The following is a 19,309-nucleotide window of genomic DNA, read 5'->3' as shown; positions in this document are numbered from 1 at the left end:
GTGTAAAAAGGTGAACATGCGGTAGTAAGCACGATATTTTTACAATTCCACTGTTAGTTTCCCTGTCCACTTTGTTTGTCAGATTTTTCCCTTCCTTCATTCCTCATTAATGGGCAACTAATTTGCTCTGATATGCGCTTGTTCTGTGAATGTGTGATCAAATTTTGCATGCCATAAAATCCTAACATGGTTGATCCCAGCCTTGCATCTGCCACTGCCAGGACAATCTGAATAGGAGGTTCAAAATGAGGGTGGCTAAGTGGATATAAATAAGTTACTAAATGCTGAATATAAAAAGTAGGGTTGTTATTAAAACTTAAGTAACGCTGTATTCTGTAACCCCCAAATGTAAAGAATTTACCACTACACTGGTCACTGCAATCTAGAAAGCACTGACTGGGAGAAGAAGTGAAAATGTTTGATTCAAAAATGAAATTATCAAAAAGTGATAGTGGCTTATACATGTGGTGTATTAAACCAGAATATTAAAAAATGATATTTCAGCATATAATTTGTTTTAACTTTGAGTACTCAACTTTAATTTATTTGTTTTGTAAATATTTCTAAGATACCAATGAGTACCTTAAAATATATAAGTAACAGATACTGTAACTTGAACAGTCACAAACATATAGGCTACTGTCCATTCATATAAATTCATAAGAGTTAAAAAAGGCACTGCATTGATTTTAGGGGCAACAAAATAAATGGAACACAGGAGCGGTGGAGCCAAAATACCAGAAGCCTATTTCCATCAGCAGCAGAGGAAAAGTAGCAGCAATTTAGGTCCGTCCACCAATGTGCCTTTAAAATATGAGTAATGACCTGTATGAGTGTTGAAAGGAACACTGACCAGGCAGGAACTTAAATCAAATTAAAGAATTTCTGTTGAAGCTGCTGTCGGCACAGCATCACAAACATATCTCCAGCCTCAAAAAACAGGGTTCTGTGTGGGGCTCCAGTTCTTTCAATTTATAGATATACAAGGGGGCTCCACCCCCTGCTCGCTTCGCTCGCCAACCCCCGGTGTTGGGTAACCTGAAATACATTGATGAATGTATGAGATATATTGGTTCCATCGTTGATAGATTGCGTCATCTGGATCTAACACGTAGATCTGTGCATATTTGCGTTCGTGATTTGGCTCAGGGTGCACTGTTCCAAACCGATGTAATATTTGTCCACATACGCGAAAGCAGTATGGGCCATTGCCAGCTGGTGGCCTGATATTTACCCCGGTAGATGCAAAAGCAAATGAACTATTGTAGGATCTAATGCAGTCCATAAAGTTTTTACTTTCGGGTACATTGTTAGTTAGAAACATCCATAGATATTCAGGATGTTCATCTAAAGGAGGCAGTCTAACCTGACCCATTTGACAACAACGTGTAAACTCATTAGTTGTATTGTCAGTTGTTTCTTCAGGGAAGTTAAGTGAATGACAATGACAGCAAATGATATTCATTAATCCTAATGAATGTTCATCAATAGTGGACGCATTACAGAATGCGTTGTCAGCTAATTGGCGGAATTGTTTAGCGGGTCTGTTAGTTGAAAAGTTTCGTTTTGGAGCCGGAGCCATGACCGTGACTCCATTAGTTATCCGTTGTCTACCGTTAGTAATATGGATAATTGCACTTACTGTTAATACGGAGCGTTTTCTGTGGTTGTACTGTTAATAATGCATCACTGTAATTTGATTCACATATGCTATATGGTTTGGACGTGTGAGGATGCCGTACGTTTAATACGGAAAGTTCGTTTATTCTTATTACCCGGACCATGCTGTGTAGTGTGGACGTTTAGTTCAGAAGCGCGTTGTAGGCGCCTGCGCCTTTCGTACTTTCTCGCGCCTTCCGTAATATCTTTGTGGACCTTTGCGGACCCCGTAGTGTGTTCCGTTTGACTCTGGGGTGCAGTGCAGAATCCTCTTTTCTGTGTGGCGTTAGTTGAGCTATTTCATTTTTGAGCCGTGACTCCTTCGTTAGTTGAGCTCTTTCGTTTTTGAGCCGTGACTCCTTTGTTCGCGGTGGATCAGAATTCGCTTGCGGTTTATGAGACGCGCGCTGTAGGCGCCTGCGCACTATGTCTCCTGCGTCCATCGCCGTGTACCTGGGTCCGTGCCTTCCGGTTTACCATTCTCGTTTAGGGGTCATCCTCCTGGCTCTGTGAATATAAACAGGTCCACCATGTAATGAGAGGGGGCACTGTCACTAACACTGTCTTCTTTCCTTCTCTCAGTTCAGCCCCAGGACACAGACAGATGTAGGACACAAGTTCAGCACACACATTTTTATTTTTTTAATTTTTCCTTGTGGGAAATGCCTTCCCCATTTTCCACTTACACAGCACAGTTCTAAACATCATAAACACGGCACACACCAATGTCTTATCTTCTCTCTTCTTCCCTTTTCCTTCTCTCTCAGTCTGCCTCGTCTAATCCTGGCAAGCTTTATTCTTCACCTCCTTACTCTGGATCCCAGAGTATTGACAGCTGACGCAGACTTGCTTGAGATACCCAACTTATTTGACAAGCCACAGAAGCTAGGAAGGCAGCCACCTTAGTTCTGTTGCATCACTATATGCTCATTTTGGATAATCTTTTTAGAAACTGGCAGTAAACAGGGTGGCACATTGGCCAGCTTTTCTTTGGTTCTCTTGTATTTAATTTGCACATATATATATATATAAATCTATCTATATACTGTATGCATCTACTGTATATATACTGTCAGGTACCTGTTGTCTCCAAACGTGCACACAAGGGACAGCTTATGAGCTTGATTGATGGTAATTCCCCACCATTCCATGGGTTGCCGCTGTATACCAATGCTTTCTCTTCCTCCTCTGCACACCGGAAGACTGACGGCTTCAACACCAATTATGTCACTTCTGGTGTTCGTCCACCTGGTCCTGCTTCTTCTGCCCAGAACTACTCAAAAGCAAAAGCATCACCAATTTTGAACAGTGTCTGTAAGACTCCCATATAAAAAGATGTATTTTTGCAATGTCATTTACACAAGGTTTTTTTTTCCAATTCAGTTATAGACGGTTGGCCTTCAGGTGCCCTGAAACTCATTGTGTCTCTGGCTCTCTCTGTCTCTTACACTGTACTTAGGAAACATCTTAGAAGCTTTGAAAAGGTAGGCAATTTCACACCAAACAGAGAGGGGTGCTCTCAGTAACATCATGTCCTCCTCTATCTCCAACTCTGACACTCGTCAACAAAAGGATAACTGACCTGCCTCCTGCTTCTGATACCAAACTCCACCCCTAATGGGACAATAAATTCTCAAAGCCTCTGGAAGCTGCAATTCATGTGAGATCCACTCCTTAAAGTGGAAGGATCAGTCCATCACCTTTCCATTGTTGTTTTGGCTGATGCTGAGTGTTTTGAACTCTCAAGGGCCTTTTTCTTTTCCTTTTCTCATCCATTCAGCATCAGTACAGGTTGTCAACTTGTACCCAAAACCTTTTTATGTTTTCATCTTATTTTTTCAGATTACAATATATTTAAACTACGTGTGTGTGTGTGTGCATGTATAAAATTATATACTCCATGTTGACTTACTGCCTGACTGACAAAAAAAAAAACTTCTCTATTTGCAGGCAACCTAAGGAAAAGTGGATTCCATTAATGGATCAATCTCATGGCCTTTGCACATAGAAAAATTCACCTTCATGAAAAGGTAATTTACTTGTGAAAATATTTTCAGAGGAAACTGATGAGGTTTTCAGTTTAATAGTCAGAAACAGCCATCTTAGAACATTGCAGATGGTAGCATGTCCAAACAAATCAGCAGCATCATGGTTCAAGTGCCACCTGTACCCTTTATTAATCTTGAATTTATTTATGTTTCATATACATGCAGTCATCCCTTGCTTTTTGTAGTTTTGCATATTTGTGGATTAGCCTAAAATAAATAACTCTATTTGTACTCTGCCTATATGCTTTCTAGCATTTGGTTGCACTCTGCATTTGGTGGTGTTTTTTTGCCTGGCTGTTACCTGTGAATTTTCAAGTATAGCTAAAAAGGCCAGGAAGATGATAACTTTTGTGGAGAAAGGGTCACTTCTATATCAGATAAATGCAGGACATTCCTTTGCATGTGTGACCTATACATATAATATGAATGAGTACAGAGCATTTATAAAATGGAAAAATATATTTGCAGATATTTTACTGCTGGTCCACGGAAAACTGTGAAGACAGTGTCTCAAGTGTATGATAAAATGAAAACAGCCATCATAATCTGGACTGAAGATTAAACAAGAAAACAAATCAAATCAGCTGCAAATTAAATTGAATTCCCTACAACCTTTTTCAACTTGCTTAATCCTGAACACTGTCATTATGATGTAGAACCTTTCCAAGTGGCACTAGGTGCACAGCAAGAAAAAGCCTTGGAGTGGACTCCAGTCTATAAAAGAGCACACACACATACACTGACACTGACATCATTTACCTAATGCATACTTCTAAGAAATGTGGAGGAAACTGGAGTGCACCAAAAAACCTATGCAGACACAATAAGAACATGAAAACACCACACAATGACCCAGGGCTTTTGGTCCAGCATTAAAAGTACCTATAATGGGTATGAGCAGCAGAACAGGACCATGGAGCAATGAGGTGACCTAGTCTGATGAATCATATTTTCTTATAAATCATGTGGACAGCTAGGTTGCATGAGTGTCATTTACACTGGGAAAAGATGGCAGCAGGTTGCACTATGGGAAGAAGGCAAACCAGTGGAGGCAGTGTAATACACTGGCCAATATTCTGCTGGGAAACCTTGGGTCCTGGCATTCATATGGATGTTACTTTGACATGTATGCTTACTTAAACATTGTTGCAGACTACATACACCCCTTTGTGGCAGCAGTATTTCCCGATGGCAGGGGCATCTTTCAGCAGGATAAAGTGACCTGCAACACTGCAAAAATTGTTCAGGAATGGTTCGAGGAGCATTACAAAAAATTCAAGGCATTGACTTGGCCTCCAAATTCACCCGATCTCAATCCGATTGAGCATCTGTGGGATGTGCTAGAAAAACAAGTTCTATCCATAGAGCTCTCACCTCACAACTTACTGGACTTAAAGGATCTGCTACTAATGTCTTGGTGCCAGATACCACTGGACACCTTCAGAGGTCTTGTGGAGTCCGTTCCTTGATGGATCAGTGCTGTTCTGCTTGCACGAGAGGGACCTACACGATATTAGGCACGTGTTTTATAATGTTGTGGCTGATTAGTGCATATGCATAAGAAAAGTTATTATTAATGTTAGTATTCTTTGCTATTATATTTAGGAATATTTCTGAACCAATATTAATCTTTATATGCAGTTATAGGTTTTTGGATTACAGAATTCATTTCTGACATTTGTAAACTTTTTTTTCGCAGAGTTACAATTTTTTTGATATGTGTGTCTTATTTCAGTGCCATCTTAATTTTTTATGCACAGCTCCATTTTACTAATCCTGTTGTTGCAACACACTCCTGGTTGCTGGGGGCATGGCCTTGGAGGTCGGAGCACCTGATATAATTTACGAAACAGGTAAAAACAAATTCACTTGTGATGACCTTTCCACATCCTAGTTTGTGAATGATTCAAGAAGAAATCTCTGTGTGGTTGTTACTTTGCTCTTTATTAGTATTAATAGACCCCATTTTGACTTTGACATTGATTTTTGATTTATGAGTAGGCTTTGATGACAGATAGGATGGATTCTCAGTTACAATCTTTTAGCTTGTATTTACTGACATTCTTCTCCTGGTCACCTCCATTATTCAAAGTTTGTCTCCTTTAATGGCAAACATAACAATTATCAATGCTATGTAAGTGAATCCAAAAATCAAACGTTTATCCTTTCACTCCATGCAGCTATCATTGCTTGAAAAAATAATATAATTGCTGGGAATTATGTACATTTTAAACAATATTGTGTTTAAATTATGCATAAATAAAACAATCTCTTATATTTTCTTTCATAAACAGGGCATTGAACTTTGTACGATTTCTTAGAACATTATATATTGTCAATGGTTAAATGAGCAAAGGAGCCCATAGGAAAAGTTGGGGGACCAATCAGGCCACCTCGCTTAATGCAAGAGTACAAAAAATAATCCTAAATAAGCACTTGGGGGCACAACAACAGAAAGCAGGTGCAATAACTGCGTGGGTAGGCAGTGCAACATCTCTGTTATAGTAGCTCTACTCCCTTTGCGGCGGTGGGAAAAAGAGACGCTATAGTTAATAACAGCCCACCCATGCAAACATCAGTAGAATCTGAAAGGTGATGCTCAGACACCCATTCGCGACAATATTTTAAAGAACTGTTATCATTTTCTAAAAAAATAAAAATACTGAAATGTAATGTCCACAATAACTTATTTATGTCTTATGTATTATGATGTACATTTTGTATACTATTTTATTTTATTGTCTGGACGTATAATAACATCTTTTGGTTTCCTTTCAATTTTCCATTGCAATCTTCTTTATTCTGTTATTTTAAATGATTTCTATTGCGATTGTGCCGTATGTAATCAGAACTGTCACCATCTCTGTCTAGCCTTTCTCCATTGATCTTTATTAGTTCACATATGGGTTGCTCCTGCACAATTATTTAGCTGTGAGTTTCAAATTATCACTCCACGTTATACGCATGTCATTAGTATTCTATAAGTTTCTCTTTTCCTATCATTATAATGGTTTTATCTGTTCCAGGAGGAAAATGAAATGTCTTATACAATCCAAACCTTAATAGCTACTATTATTGCATATAGCCTGAATTTAAGACGCTTGTTTTTTTTTCTAAATGACATTGTGAGTGTTGAAATTATGGTATGCTGTTTAGCAAGCATATTTCACAATGGAATTTCATTCAAACCATCCCAGAGATCACAACAATTCAAACTTCCATATTGCAAAATAAGGTCTGCTTTCATCCCTGGATAGAAGAAGTAGTTTTTTGGCAAGGGACACCATGTCCTGGAGGTCATGTAATTTGATAATATTCAATTAGGAAAGCCACATAATTGTATCATTAAAGGCAAAAAAGAAATGCCTTCCACCCCAATCCCCAAAGAAGAACTTTGTTACTTTTTGTTGGTTTATAGATTAATATCAGACAATACAGTAGTGCTCACCCGACTGTACAAAGTGGTTCTATATCACTACAAAGCCCATATTGATATAATGTAAGGGGGAGCTCACCGTGGCAGTTATCCGGGGTCCATTCTGAAGAGCATAAAAAATAGAATCATTCATTTGGCTCTGAATTCCAAGGAGATCAAACTCTAGGTCATGCGCACCAGCCATCACATTGGTAACTTCCTTCAGGGAAAAGATGTAGTCACGCCATGGTTGATCAAGCTCTGTTAAGCCCATAAAGCAGCCCTGTACTATATTTAGGCAGTAGTTGGCACAGGGCTTAATAAGAGTGAGGCCTTGGCAGTGTGAGCAGTAGTGCATCTTCACTAAGCCCTGAATGCAGTCACGTGTGAAAGACACATGCTCCGTGATATTTATCACTTCCATCCCCAAGCTTAGAGCCTCACTAAGTGATCTTGCAGCATTGAGAGAACGAGACAAGTTCTGTGCCAAGGCTTGAGAGTGTGGCCCAAAAGGGTTGACACTTGGTCTGGTCATACGTAGACACTCAGTGAACTCCATACTGAGCTGTGTAATCCCTGGATTTAATAGCCGATTATAAACTGAAGGAAAGATGTTGTTGTAGAAATGCTGGACAGCTGCTTCCACTGAGCCGTTAGAACCGAAGATATAGAGAGAGATATCAGTGAAGAATTCTGCTGTAGGGCCAGTCGCCTCATGGGCCATCGCCCGGTATGCTGTCTCAAACAGAGATGTGGTGTGATTCTTGGCAAACTGGATCAGGGACTGGAAGGCATCTGTTGAAGAAAAAAGGAGAGAAGTCATTTTTGTTGTTACTTGTGCATTATCCAGATCTCTTTGTAAACCAAACCAGTTTACTACTGCAGACATCCACAATCAAAGCACTAACAAATTAACCAAGCACACTATTGCTCACATTCCCAAAGCTAAGCTATGATGTGTTAATTGTACAGTTTCAAGTTTTTTTTCTGAAAAAATAATATTTTGCTATATCAGAGTAATAATAGAGACATAAAGATGACATTAAATAAAGGTTCATACAAACCAGGGGTTTTATGGAATTCAAATGCTATGTTTAAAATTTACAACATGTGCGGACAGTAACCAGGCCAGGTATTGAACTGTGGTGGATTAATGGCATCATGCAAAATTTGCTGTCTTCATTTAAGTGTTGTTTTCACATGTTAAATTTGGAGTCAGTATACTATATGCCTAAAGCACATGTTTAGTGAAACAATTTTGTCTTCTTAAACCAGTTAAACCACATCTTGTTTTAAAATGTATGGGATGAGGGAAGTGAAAGTGTAGCATATTAATGGTATTTGAAAAATAAGCTTACTGGACCTTTGTAGAGTAACTGTTTAAGATGACTATTTAAATTTTTGGAACTAAGACTGTGGAGTGACGGAAAGTGCAGTGTGTAGACCAACAGATAAGCTAATCTGAAGTTTTAAACACTGTAGATATTTTTTTTTATGAGGAGAGAAGGAAGGTAATATTATGTCATGAACTCAAGTCTACAGACAGATAAAGTGTTCATAAAAAGCTACCTGAAATATTCTGAGTATTGATTCATGTGATTTAAAGACATATCCAAGACTTTTTTCACATAATACTCAGAAATCCTGGTTTTATTTTTTCAAATTCAAAGGAAAGGGAATATGGAGCTTGTGAAGAGGGTGTGCTGCCAAAATGCTGAAACTGGTGGGAAACATGGTGCAGCATATGCAGGACAAGAAGTGCCTGAATTTAAAGCTGTATTTGATGGGTTATTACACAGAGGTGCTACAAGGTTTTACTGGTTAAGTATTAGACGTTTAAGTCTGTAGATGTCTACTGGCGTAAGTTTCTCATGACTAAATATTAACCAATGGTTCATAATAAATTGAAAAGTACAATTTCCCCCATGAGACAAAAAATTTTATTTATCTATCTAAACAGGTTTGTGGTATTTATAACTGGTCATGCGTTAAGGGTCAGTGGGGCACAGCCCTGCCAGATTTCATTCAAAATAAGTAATTTGCTTTCCTCATTGATTTAACTGATCCTAAAATGTAGTGAAGAGTAAAAATTGGTTTTACCTAGCTTACATGATAATAATGTTTAGTAGATTGTCTTTATCAGATAAGTTTGAGACATACTTTTTTATTTTAATTAAGAAAATAATAATGTTTAAAGGGAAGCTGCATGAGCCAGTTCTTGCTTGTGTACATTTATGATTCAAATAGATAAAGTGACTTTTGTGAAAGATGAAAGATAAACGGCTTCTTTCTGGCTTAGGCAGGTCTGTGGTAATACAGGTGGCCAAGATGAAAGGACAAGCAAATTAGTTCTGGCTAGGAATGGAATAGAGGCTGAGTGGTACTTGACTGAAAAGCTGGATCATTGGAATATACGCTAAACCCCCACTGGTCTAAGAGGCATGCCAAGGACCACTGCCCTGGCTAAAATTCAGAGCCATGCTGTGTCTCTGTTATTCTATCCAAACTGAAGCCATGCTGGAGAAGAGATCATGCCAGACCATAGACCAATAAAAATATTAAGAAAGAGAGTCACTTGTAAGTCTAAGCACATTGAATATTTAAGACTCCTAGAAAGATGATTCAGCTTGTGTTAGTATTATTTTGCCAATAGTCATTTTACTCTATTTACAGTATATTCTGGGCACAATTAAAAACCATTAAGTTAATCTACGTGTGAATACAAGTATAAAATCTTATCTCCTGCATGGTTTAGTACTCTTGCTTGTTGCCCAAGATTATAGATATAAAAGGATGTGTAAACATATAAGGGTTATAGTTGGGATTTGTGCCATTCTGTTCAGGTACATGTAGTACAAAGACTAGAAGGGTAACCCCCTAGAACCCTACCATGATAAAACATGCTCAGTGTAATTATTTATTTAGCAAAAGGTTGCTTCTTTTAGTATGTGAAATATCCTTTATGTCAGGTGCTGCAAGCCTGTATCCAGCTGAGGAAACCTGGCTCTGTAGTGTTCTCTGTACCCCTGAGTGTGTGTGTGCATATGTCCCACCTACACTTTCCAGTTTATCAATGGACTTTGATTCATTGCCTCTATAAAATACATTGCCTCTATTAAAATGAGAACAGTCTGTTGTTCTTTTGGAGGTCTACATCCACTTTCCATTTGGTGTGGGTGCACGTACATGAAATTAATGTGGTTTTGCCAACACAAACGGCAATTTGTAGCAGTGTTCAATTTCCCTAACATAATCAGAGCACTTAAGGGCATCTATGGAGACTGAACCTGCTTTTGTTAACCATAAGCAGTTACATTCCATTAGCACACTGGTTATTTGTGGTACCAAGATGGCTCAGCAACCTTGGTCAAACCATGATTCATTTATTTTGAGGCAAAGTAGCTTTGTCAGATGTGACAATACTGTATGTGGTGGCTGGCTGGTTTGTAAGATAAGTAGCTGAACTCTTTGTTTTTTATATGACCTGTACTATTCATTAATCATGTCATTATATGTGACAGGTAATAGTGGCTACCTGCTCAGACATTGGTGCCTTATACCTTTCCCTGACCTCTAGAATGCAGAAGAGAGGTGCTACAATATTGCAGTGGTCTCAATTGCACAGCACAGCATGAGACTCAATGCATCAGAAGGGAGGCTGCTCTACCAGTTGTGGAGGACGGCCAGGGTCCATGCCCGGCCAGGACGTCCCTTCTACTTGTATTACGGGGGATCAGCCATGGACTCCTCAATACCTCCCCCAGGATTCTTGGTGGCAGCATCCCTGGTTAATGATGATGCCTCAGTTTCCCACAGGGTTTCATGGGAGATGGAGTTCTTTCCAACCCTGTGGGGACCTGGGATGGCCGCCAGGGGGCGAGGCGGAGATAGTTAAGCCCAGCTGGTCTAATCATTGGGCCCACACGGGAGTGCAATTGGGAAAAGGTGAGCAAGCAACAGGAGCACTCCTGGGAGGGCCATAAAAGAAGCCAGCAACCACCACTCGGGGCCAGAATCGGGAGGAAGAGGACGAGGTGCCTGAGAGGAGTGGTGGTGCCAATGGAAGGATTGCTGTCATTATAAAGAGGTACTTTGGGACTGTGTTATACCTGTGGGGTTCACGGGGAAGATGTGCCCCACAGGTGAAGAAAAAGATGTATTTGTGTTGATTGTGTTAAGTGCTTGTGGGACTGTGTTGGGCCTGTGGGACACGGGGAAGACATGCCCCACGGCTGAAGAGAAAATAAAAGGATTTGTGTACAATTTATACGTGCCTCAGTGTGAATCTGTGCCGGGTTGGACGCTTATATAGCGCCTTATTCACACAGTCAATGAAGTTCTGCAGCATCATGGCTGAATATGTATGAGGCTGATTATCATGCTCCCTATATGGTTGTTTCAGGGTGGCAACCAAGAAAGGTTTGAGTCATGTTCATGTACGCACATTTACAAGTTGATTGTGATACTGTATATAAAGGTAAATTGCATAGAAATGTGTGTACACTAGGTTTTATCAGTTTTTTGGGGGACATATGCATATTTTCATGCTTGAATCCTCATAAAGTTGTATAAATGAGATCCCTGGAGAGGAAAAATATAGTCAATATGACTGATAAGTATAAAGGGTCCAATGTAAATTATGAAGAAAGTTTAGTGGAGGTCATCCTGTGGTAAAATTGGGAGGGACACTCACGTGAGGGAGGTATGGAAAATGATTAGGAAAATAGGGGTTCACAAGAGAAAAGAACACCACTGTTGATGAGGGTGGGATGGCAATTATGGAAGCTAAAAAGCCTGAACTGCTAGCCAGGTTATTTATTAAAGTTCAATTTTACAGTCTAAGCAATGCAGGACTATGATTGGAAGGGATTACCAAGGGGTGTTGGAAACTTGGAGTAGTTGTCAATGTGCCATGGATATACATTATTTAATGTCTGTATTTCAACAGTTTATTGCTCATACGCGTCAGACTTCTCCTGTGAAGGAACTTTAAGTTATTGCATGTTGGCACATGTAACTAGTAACATTTTCAGGAGATTCTTAAGAGTTTTCTTAATCATGTTTACAAGACAAGCCAGTTAACTTTCTCATTGAATGCAGCATTGGTAATACCAAAGCCAAAGCCTGGTAAAATTCCATTTGATGCTTTCAGTTAGAGACCAGTAAAACTAACATCCCACTTATTCAAAATCTTGGAGGGCATGATGAAAGAGAATCTGAGCTATTTATTGGTAAATAAAAGTAGTATAAATCTTTATCAAAGTAAATTTCTTAAGGGTGGAGTGATCATTGACTCTGTTTCAAGTTTGATAGATGACATTAGAGAAACATAAGTCTATAAAAGTTATTGTGATAACAGTCTTCATTGTTACAAAAAATCCATGAGGTATGGCATGGAAGGATGAACTCTTGAATAAACTAGCGGGAGTGTGCATGTATAATTTTATTCTGAATTTTTTATTTGGCCACTGGAGATAAGGGTAAGGACAGCCTCATTAGGTCTGTGTGAGACAGAGAATGATATTCCACCCAGAAAATATTAGCAGTCCGTTATTGTTCAATAAAATGGTAAATATAATGATACTTTTTCCATAATCAGATTGTTGCATGTACAGATTATAGTGAAATTCTTACTTGTACATGCTAGAACCAGGAATGGCTTTGCAGATAAGTGGTAGGACCTTTAACTTTTCAGTCAGTTAGATTCAGCAGATAATTAAAGAGGTGGAATGGTAATCAAGTCATTGGGGATTTAAGCATTCCAGGATTAAAACTTTAGTTATGCTTTACAGATAAGTATAAAAGGCTAAACCTGTATGGCCAGTCTCTTAAATAGAAATGAATAGTAGATGTTTATGTGTACATGGATGTACAGCAAGGTGACATGCAAGTATCTTATAGACAAAGTTATTAGCAAGGTCAAAAGCTATGAGAAAATCCCTGTGCAATATTCATATACTATGACTTTACTGAAGTCTACATTTGAGCATGATGATATAGCTTGTGGGTCAACTTCAGCATCAACTTTAAAATGTCTGGAGGCAGTTCATTACAGCCTCAAATGCTGTATTGTGATGCAGTGAGATCATCCTCTATCCCAGCTTTGCAAGGAGAAATGTCATAATTGCCACTATATGTTTATAGTTTAAAACAATTTATGATACAGCTATAATAGGGAATTGATGGAAACATCATAAACAAAGCATTTTGGGTTCTTTATACAATATACCAACATTATGGGCCAGTTGAATCGACCGGGTCTCATAGGCTTGGAGAAACTATGCATCAAAGTATTATCTGACATTAAGGAAGATAAGAGTTCACGTGCGCCAGGTTTCCAAGCAACCTGTCCTCAACCCATACAGAGAACAGTGGTAAAGATGGGTGGGGGGTCCCAAAATAGTTTTTCTGCTTAATATTAGCCTTTGACATCAGAAAGTGGCAAAAAAGTCATGCAGATGTTGTTCATGAAAATGCATGTAAAGTCCTCCCAAAAAACCTGTTATCATTTAAATTCCTGAAGGCAGCAGATTTTTAAAAAGCATTATAAAAGAATGTGAAATCATGTGCCTACATCCATACCGCCTTGCTTTAAGGCACCAGAGGCTAACTTTAAAGCTGATTGGTTTGATGCAAATAACTGCCCTGAATGCCCAACTTGAATTGGCTCCAGGAACAAACAAAACCCAATGATATCAGATCCATCTGCTGAATTCTGTAATAAGAGCCATGGATGGCCCTTTGCATTGCCTGCAGTTGATTTTAGATTACTGCACATAACATAATAAAATTAAAATTATCCTTTTATGCCCATAGACTTTATTGTATATGATTATTATCTGAGAATTATCTTTACGGATGTATCAACGGATTCCTCAAATTGATGCACGGGAGCAGCTGCATTTTATGCCTTGCCTTTTGGAATATGATAATGAAAAAGCTCTTCGATGATTAATTCAGTTTAACACCACAGACACGGATACTATTACTCTAGCTTTAAAGTAGGGTAGAGGAAGTTTGGCAAGACACTGTAATGCTACATTCTGATTCATTCTCAGTCCTAATAACCTTTAAATTAGGCCATTCATGTTTCAGCATTGATGTAATGTTGAAGGTAATCAGGCACGGTAGGCAACACGTAAGATTGTATTTTTATTTTCTGTGAGTCCCTGCTTAGAAAAGCGGTGAAGGGAATGAAATGGCTGAAGTTTGTTTTGGCTGGGAAGATTCTTGAAAAATTGGATGTGAGTACAGAGTTTCCACTTCATAAAGCAGGCACTAAAGGGCCTGGTGAGATAGAGCATCATCAAGTTATTGTCAGGCTTGAGGAACATCTTTATATGGTTTAAAAAGCAGGGGCTTTTTTCCTCCTTGTTTTACCCCCCACCACTAAACCATAAAACAGCTGGGTTAGGGTTGTTAATGGTCAAAACTCAAAGGGAAGATGCCATCATGATGCATCTCACACTAAGACACACTATGCTTAACTACTCGTTACTTCTCACTGGGAAACACGGCAATGGATTTATTGGTTATGTCAATACTTAAATACTTTAGAGTACTGTATATATTGTTGCACTGTAAGAAATCATCCTTTGGCTAATATCTTTCTATTAGAATGTTTGTTACACATGTAAGTAATTTAATGTTTTCCATAAGCATGTCTTTCATTTCATGAAATGAATGTTTTTTTAAGGTTATTTTTAAGATATTTTACTTGGACACTCATAGTGTTTGGTGACCATTTTTTTTTCTTCGTGCCAGAGCATCTCACTCTAGTCCACTTGTTGATGGTAATGCAGCTTTAACATGGTTTGTGAACCACGATTTAGTTTTAACATAAGAAGAAGAAGCAGAGGGAATGCCTAAATTGATAGTATTCTGAATGAAGTGAATTTAAGAAGATGAGTGTTTAGTAATGGAGTAAGAGAATAAAATTTAATAAAGGTTATTCCCATAATGAAGAGTAAAGAAGGTAAGAGACACAATATCTCAGCACACACATGTTGTATTTCAGCTTGGGTTCCTCCGCTGACTGGGGTTCAAATTCTTGTTTTATGTCTCTTATGTTCACTTTTGACTGTTTGATTTATGTTAATGTTACTTTTATTATTTTCTGCATTTCCTATGCCTGTGTTATGTTCTGTGTGTTTTGTTGGTGGTTCCCCAGGAAGTGGGGCCACCTACCCATCAGCACAAGGGACTGGCCTCAGCCCTGTAAAGGCAGAGAAAACCCATACTTACTTGTGGTCCATTTCAATGAGCTTGGGAGTGGTGAGTTTCTTGACTTTTGATTTTCTCTGCTTTTAGCGAGTTTCTGTATTTTTTGACCTGTGCTTTGTTTTTTGACTTTGTTTGCTGGATTTGAATTTGACTTGGCTTATTTGTCTTGGATTGCTTTGCCTTTGTCGGCATTTCTTGCTGTGCCTCTTGTGCTCTTCAGAGCTTCACTGTGTAACAGAATCTTTTTTTGAAAATCAATCTTTTATTAATAAAAATTCTATATTGCCCTCTGTGATACTGGCCAGGGTTTTTGATGAGATATCCCCCTCTAGATAGATAGACATAGATAGAACTGGTGGACTCATAGTTTGGGACTCATGAGCTGAAATGTTTCTCTCACCTTTTTTTCTTTTCAAAATGGAAATAACTTTTTTCCCTGCATACAGTAATGTTCTACTACAGGGGTGGGCAAAGTCATTCCTGGAGGGCCGCAGTGGCCGCGGGTTTTTGTTCCAACCCAGTTGCTTAATTAGAAAACAATCCTTGTCAATAATTACATTTCATGGCTTGTTAGTGCTTTAACTCTGCTCTGTCAAGTCATTCTCATATCCTAGATTTTTTTCCATTCTAAGGATATCATCCAAATACTTTGAAGTGTAAAATGGATGGGTAATTCTCAGTCCTTCAGTTTTTTCTCTTCTCTTTCCTTCCAAGTATTTAATTAAACCAAATAGTGCACAATGAATACACACAGGTGTAAAGGGTAACAAACAAAATGGATAACTGCTGGTTTCTTTTGTCATTTGCATCTTATTGTTAATAAGGAGCAATTAAAAACTGAGAATGCAGCTGTTTAAGACTTAAATAAGCAATAAGGGTTCAAAATCTTAATGAGGGAGATAACTAAAATGAAGCAGAAGTGTTTCTAGAGCAATAAGTGCTTCTTATTAAGCAATTGGGTTAGAACAAAAACCTGCAGCCACTGCGGCCGTCCAGGAATGACTTTGCTCACCCCTGTTCTACTAAATAGTGTGGAATAATTAAGGATCAGAGTTACAGTTAGATTTTAATTGTACATTTTTCTAATAGACACTTTAAAGCAGACTTTTTCATTGAAATTATAAATGAGAACTATAAAAATGAGTTACTTGTAATGGGATCATAGTTAAAGTTTTCTCAATCTAAAAAGTAATTGAGAAAGTTCCTAAAGACACAGAGGCTGTTGAGATAGCATGGAGGGTGTGTATACTGATTGCAGAATTATTTTTGTAGGATAAAGTGCTGAACGAGCATAAGTTGACAGCATGAACCTGGGCCCCTAGAGCTGTTAGACAGCAGTTTTAAGCTTTTACCACTGTGCCACTCTCCAAAACCAGTCACCCATCCATCCAATACCTACCCATTTACTCTGGCTCTGGGTCACAGGCCCATCTATCCCAGTAGCATTGTGTGCAAGACAGGAACTCATCCTGGATAAGATGCCAGTCCTTCTCAAAGGACCCAATCTTCCAATCAATACTTCCATGATACATTGTCATTCATTGGGTACACCATTTCAAAAGGCAAAGCACAGCTCAGCAATGAAAAATGAAGAAAATGATCACAACTGCTTAATGGTACAATGGCCACTTGGTATAATTGTTAATTGTCAACTGTATCTCTGTTTATTGTGATAACTGCTATCATTAGACAGAAATAAACTTTTTTATGAAGGTCTACTCCTCATCCTTAAATAACTGAATATCCATCCATGTTGTTTTCAAAGTATTAGTTTGTAGAGTCAGGGTCTGCTGTTTTTTGTACATTATCCTTTAATACAAAGTGTAATTATTAGAGTATTTTTGTTGCTTATTTTATCTTTTTTCTTAATTGTGATCAATGTATTACACCATTTTGTCGGTGTGAATGCAAAATAGGCAGGAAAAAGGTGCATGCAAAAATTGAGGTATAGGCCTTCCCACTCATGTTAACCATTTTAAACTGACCCCATGTAAACCTGACTGGCTCAGACATTCTGCTGTGAGTACTGCCAGCTTTTGACATCAGTTGGTATAAACATTCAGGAGCTCCAGATCATGTACCTATCTTACTGAGACCAAGCAGCACCTCTGTTACTGGTGTGAATTGAGTAGGAGCAATGGAGACCCTCATGAGAAGGCATGGTGAACTGAGGATGTAACCTAGCAACCCTAAAAACACTCCTAAAACACAGAAACCTAAAACTCAGCATATCAATGAGCTTGCTAGAGCTAAATGTGCCCAACCCGACCTACAGTGTCTGGGAATGGGCATCTGTCTATCATTACTAACTTGTGAGAGCAAAACATAAATAAAAAGAAGAAGAGTACAACTAAGCAAGGCATGCATGCGCACCTGAGTAATGTAATGAGCAAAGAAATAGTGATCGACTAATGGATTAAATCAAGTGCAAAAAGCAGTCCATGATTCTTCAAAGAAAGAAAGAAAGAAAGAAAGAAAGAAAGAAAGAAAGAAAGAAAGAAAGAAAGAAAGAAAGAAAGAAAGAAAGAAAGAAAGAAAGAAAGAAAGAAAGAAAGAAAGAAAGAAAGAAAGAAAGAAGGCTAATTGTAGATAGACAGGCTCAGCTACCTGCAGAGCCTGATGCATAAATCCTGCCACAAGACCCCCTGATCTTTGAACTGGTAAACTTTCTTCCTATTTATTCCTATGAATGTCAACAATTCAGTGTCAACAGCAGTAACTAAATGGCCTCTAGTCTTCAGTGGTCCTCTGTGGCAATTATGATCAGGTATCAAACACAACAGAAAATTACATCACACCAAAGTTTATGTTAAGTGGACTCAGAAGGTGATAAGAAAAGTGAGAAACAGATGCAAGGCTGGATGCACAACTCAGGCCATATGGCAAAACCTTAGCCATAAAGTTTAAGATTTGAAATCATCACAAAGTTTACCCAGCCCTACACTAGATGGGTTAGGCTTCAGCCCCCTCACCATGACCCTGCTCTGGATTTGGCAGGCTATAAAATGACATAACAAAGTTTAAAATATGTTACAAATCACTCAGAAACAACACTGGCTCTAACAATTCACTGCACAACAATTTTTTTGAAAAGTCTTGCTTCCTGAAAAGTTTTTGCTGACTGTGACAGGTACCTACTGGGTATGCACAGATATAGTTTTGGTTTTAATGCATCATGTAGGAAATCTGAGACACAGACATTTATATGTTTACTGACAATAACATATTTAGTCACGCTTATGTTTCACATAAGCTATTAAATTCAACAGAATTAAAAGTGTTTTGCTCCTGATTTTCTTTTGTATTCAATGTCTGGTGCATCACGTTGCAGTGTCCAACAGCAGTCAGCAAGCATTGACAGATTTCAGTTGCCCTGGTATCGTTTCTCTGTCGTAGCAATGTCCTGGTGAAACCTTTCACCATGTTCGTCACTGACAGCACCGAGATTTGTGGGGAAGAAGTCCAAGTGTGAGTGGAGGAAATGAATCTTGAGTGACATGTTGCACTTCATTGTCTTGTATGCTTTGAGAAGTTTGTCTACCAGCTGAATGTAGTTTGGGGCTCTGTAATTGCCCAGAAAATTGTCAACAATGTCTTTGAAGGCTTTCCAGGCATTTTTATCTGGCCCAACTAACAGATCTTCAGACTGCTTTTCACTCATAATATGTCTGATCTGGGGGCCAACAGTTATTCTTGGGAAACATCTGTCTTAAATAACGAAAACTTTCACCTTCCTTGTTCAGTGCTTTCACGAAATTCTTCATGAGTCCCAGTTTTATGTGAAGAGGAGGCAAAAATATCTTTGCCAGGTCGACGAGCAATTCATGTGCCACATTTTTCTGTTCTGGAACTAACTTTTTACGGAGTGGCCAGTTCTGTCGAGAATAGTGCGACTCTTTGGCACGGCTGTCCCATTCACTGATAAAACAACAGTACATTGTATAGCCGAGCAGCAGTCCTAGTA

The 19,309-nt window shown here is 38.7% G+C and overlaps 1 protein-coding gene across 3 annotated transcripts in view; it reads right to left on the bottom strand.

The window, feature by feature from the left end:
- LOC114645187 (glypican-5-like) overlaps positions 1 to 19,309 on the bottom strand; it is a 331,905-nt gene that overhangs the window by 198,127 nt on the left and 114,469 nt on the right. For all 3 annotated transcript variants that reach the window (XM_051923637.1, XM_051923639.1, XM_051923638.1), the window contains exon 3: positions 7,223 to 7,917. In XM_051923637.1, coding sequence (XP_051779597.1) covers positions 7,223 to 7,917 — 695 coding nt within the window. The remainder of the gene's footprint in view (positions 1 to 7,222; positions 7,918 to 19,309) is intronic.

Source organism: Erpetoichthys calabaricus, chromosome 2, assembly GCF_900747795.2.
Source record: "Erpetoichthys calabaricus chromosome 2, fErpCal1.3, whole genome shotgun sequence".
Taxonomy (NCBI): Eukaryota; Metazoa; Chordata; class Cladistia; order Polypteriformes; family Polypteridae; genus Erpetoichthys; species Erpetoichthys calabaricus.
This window is presented reverse-complemented; position numbering and strand designations above follow the sequence as displayed.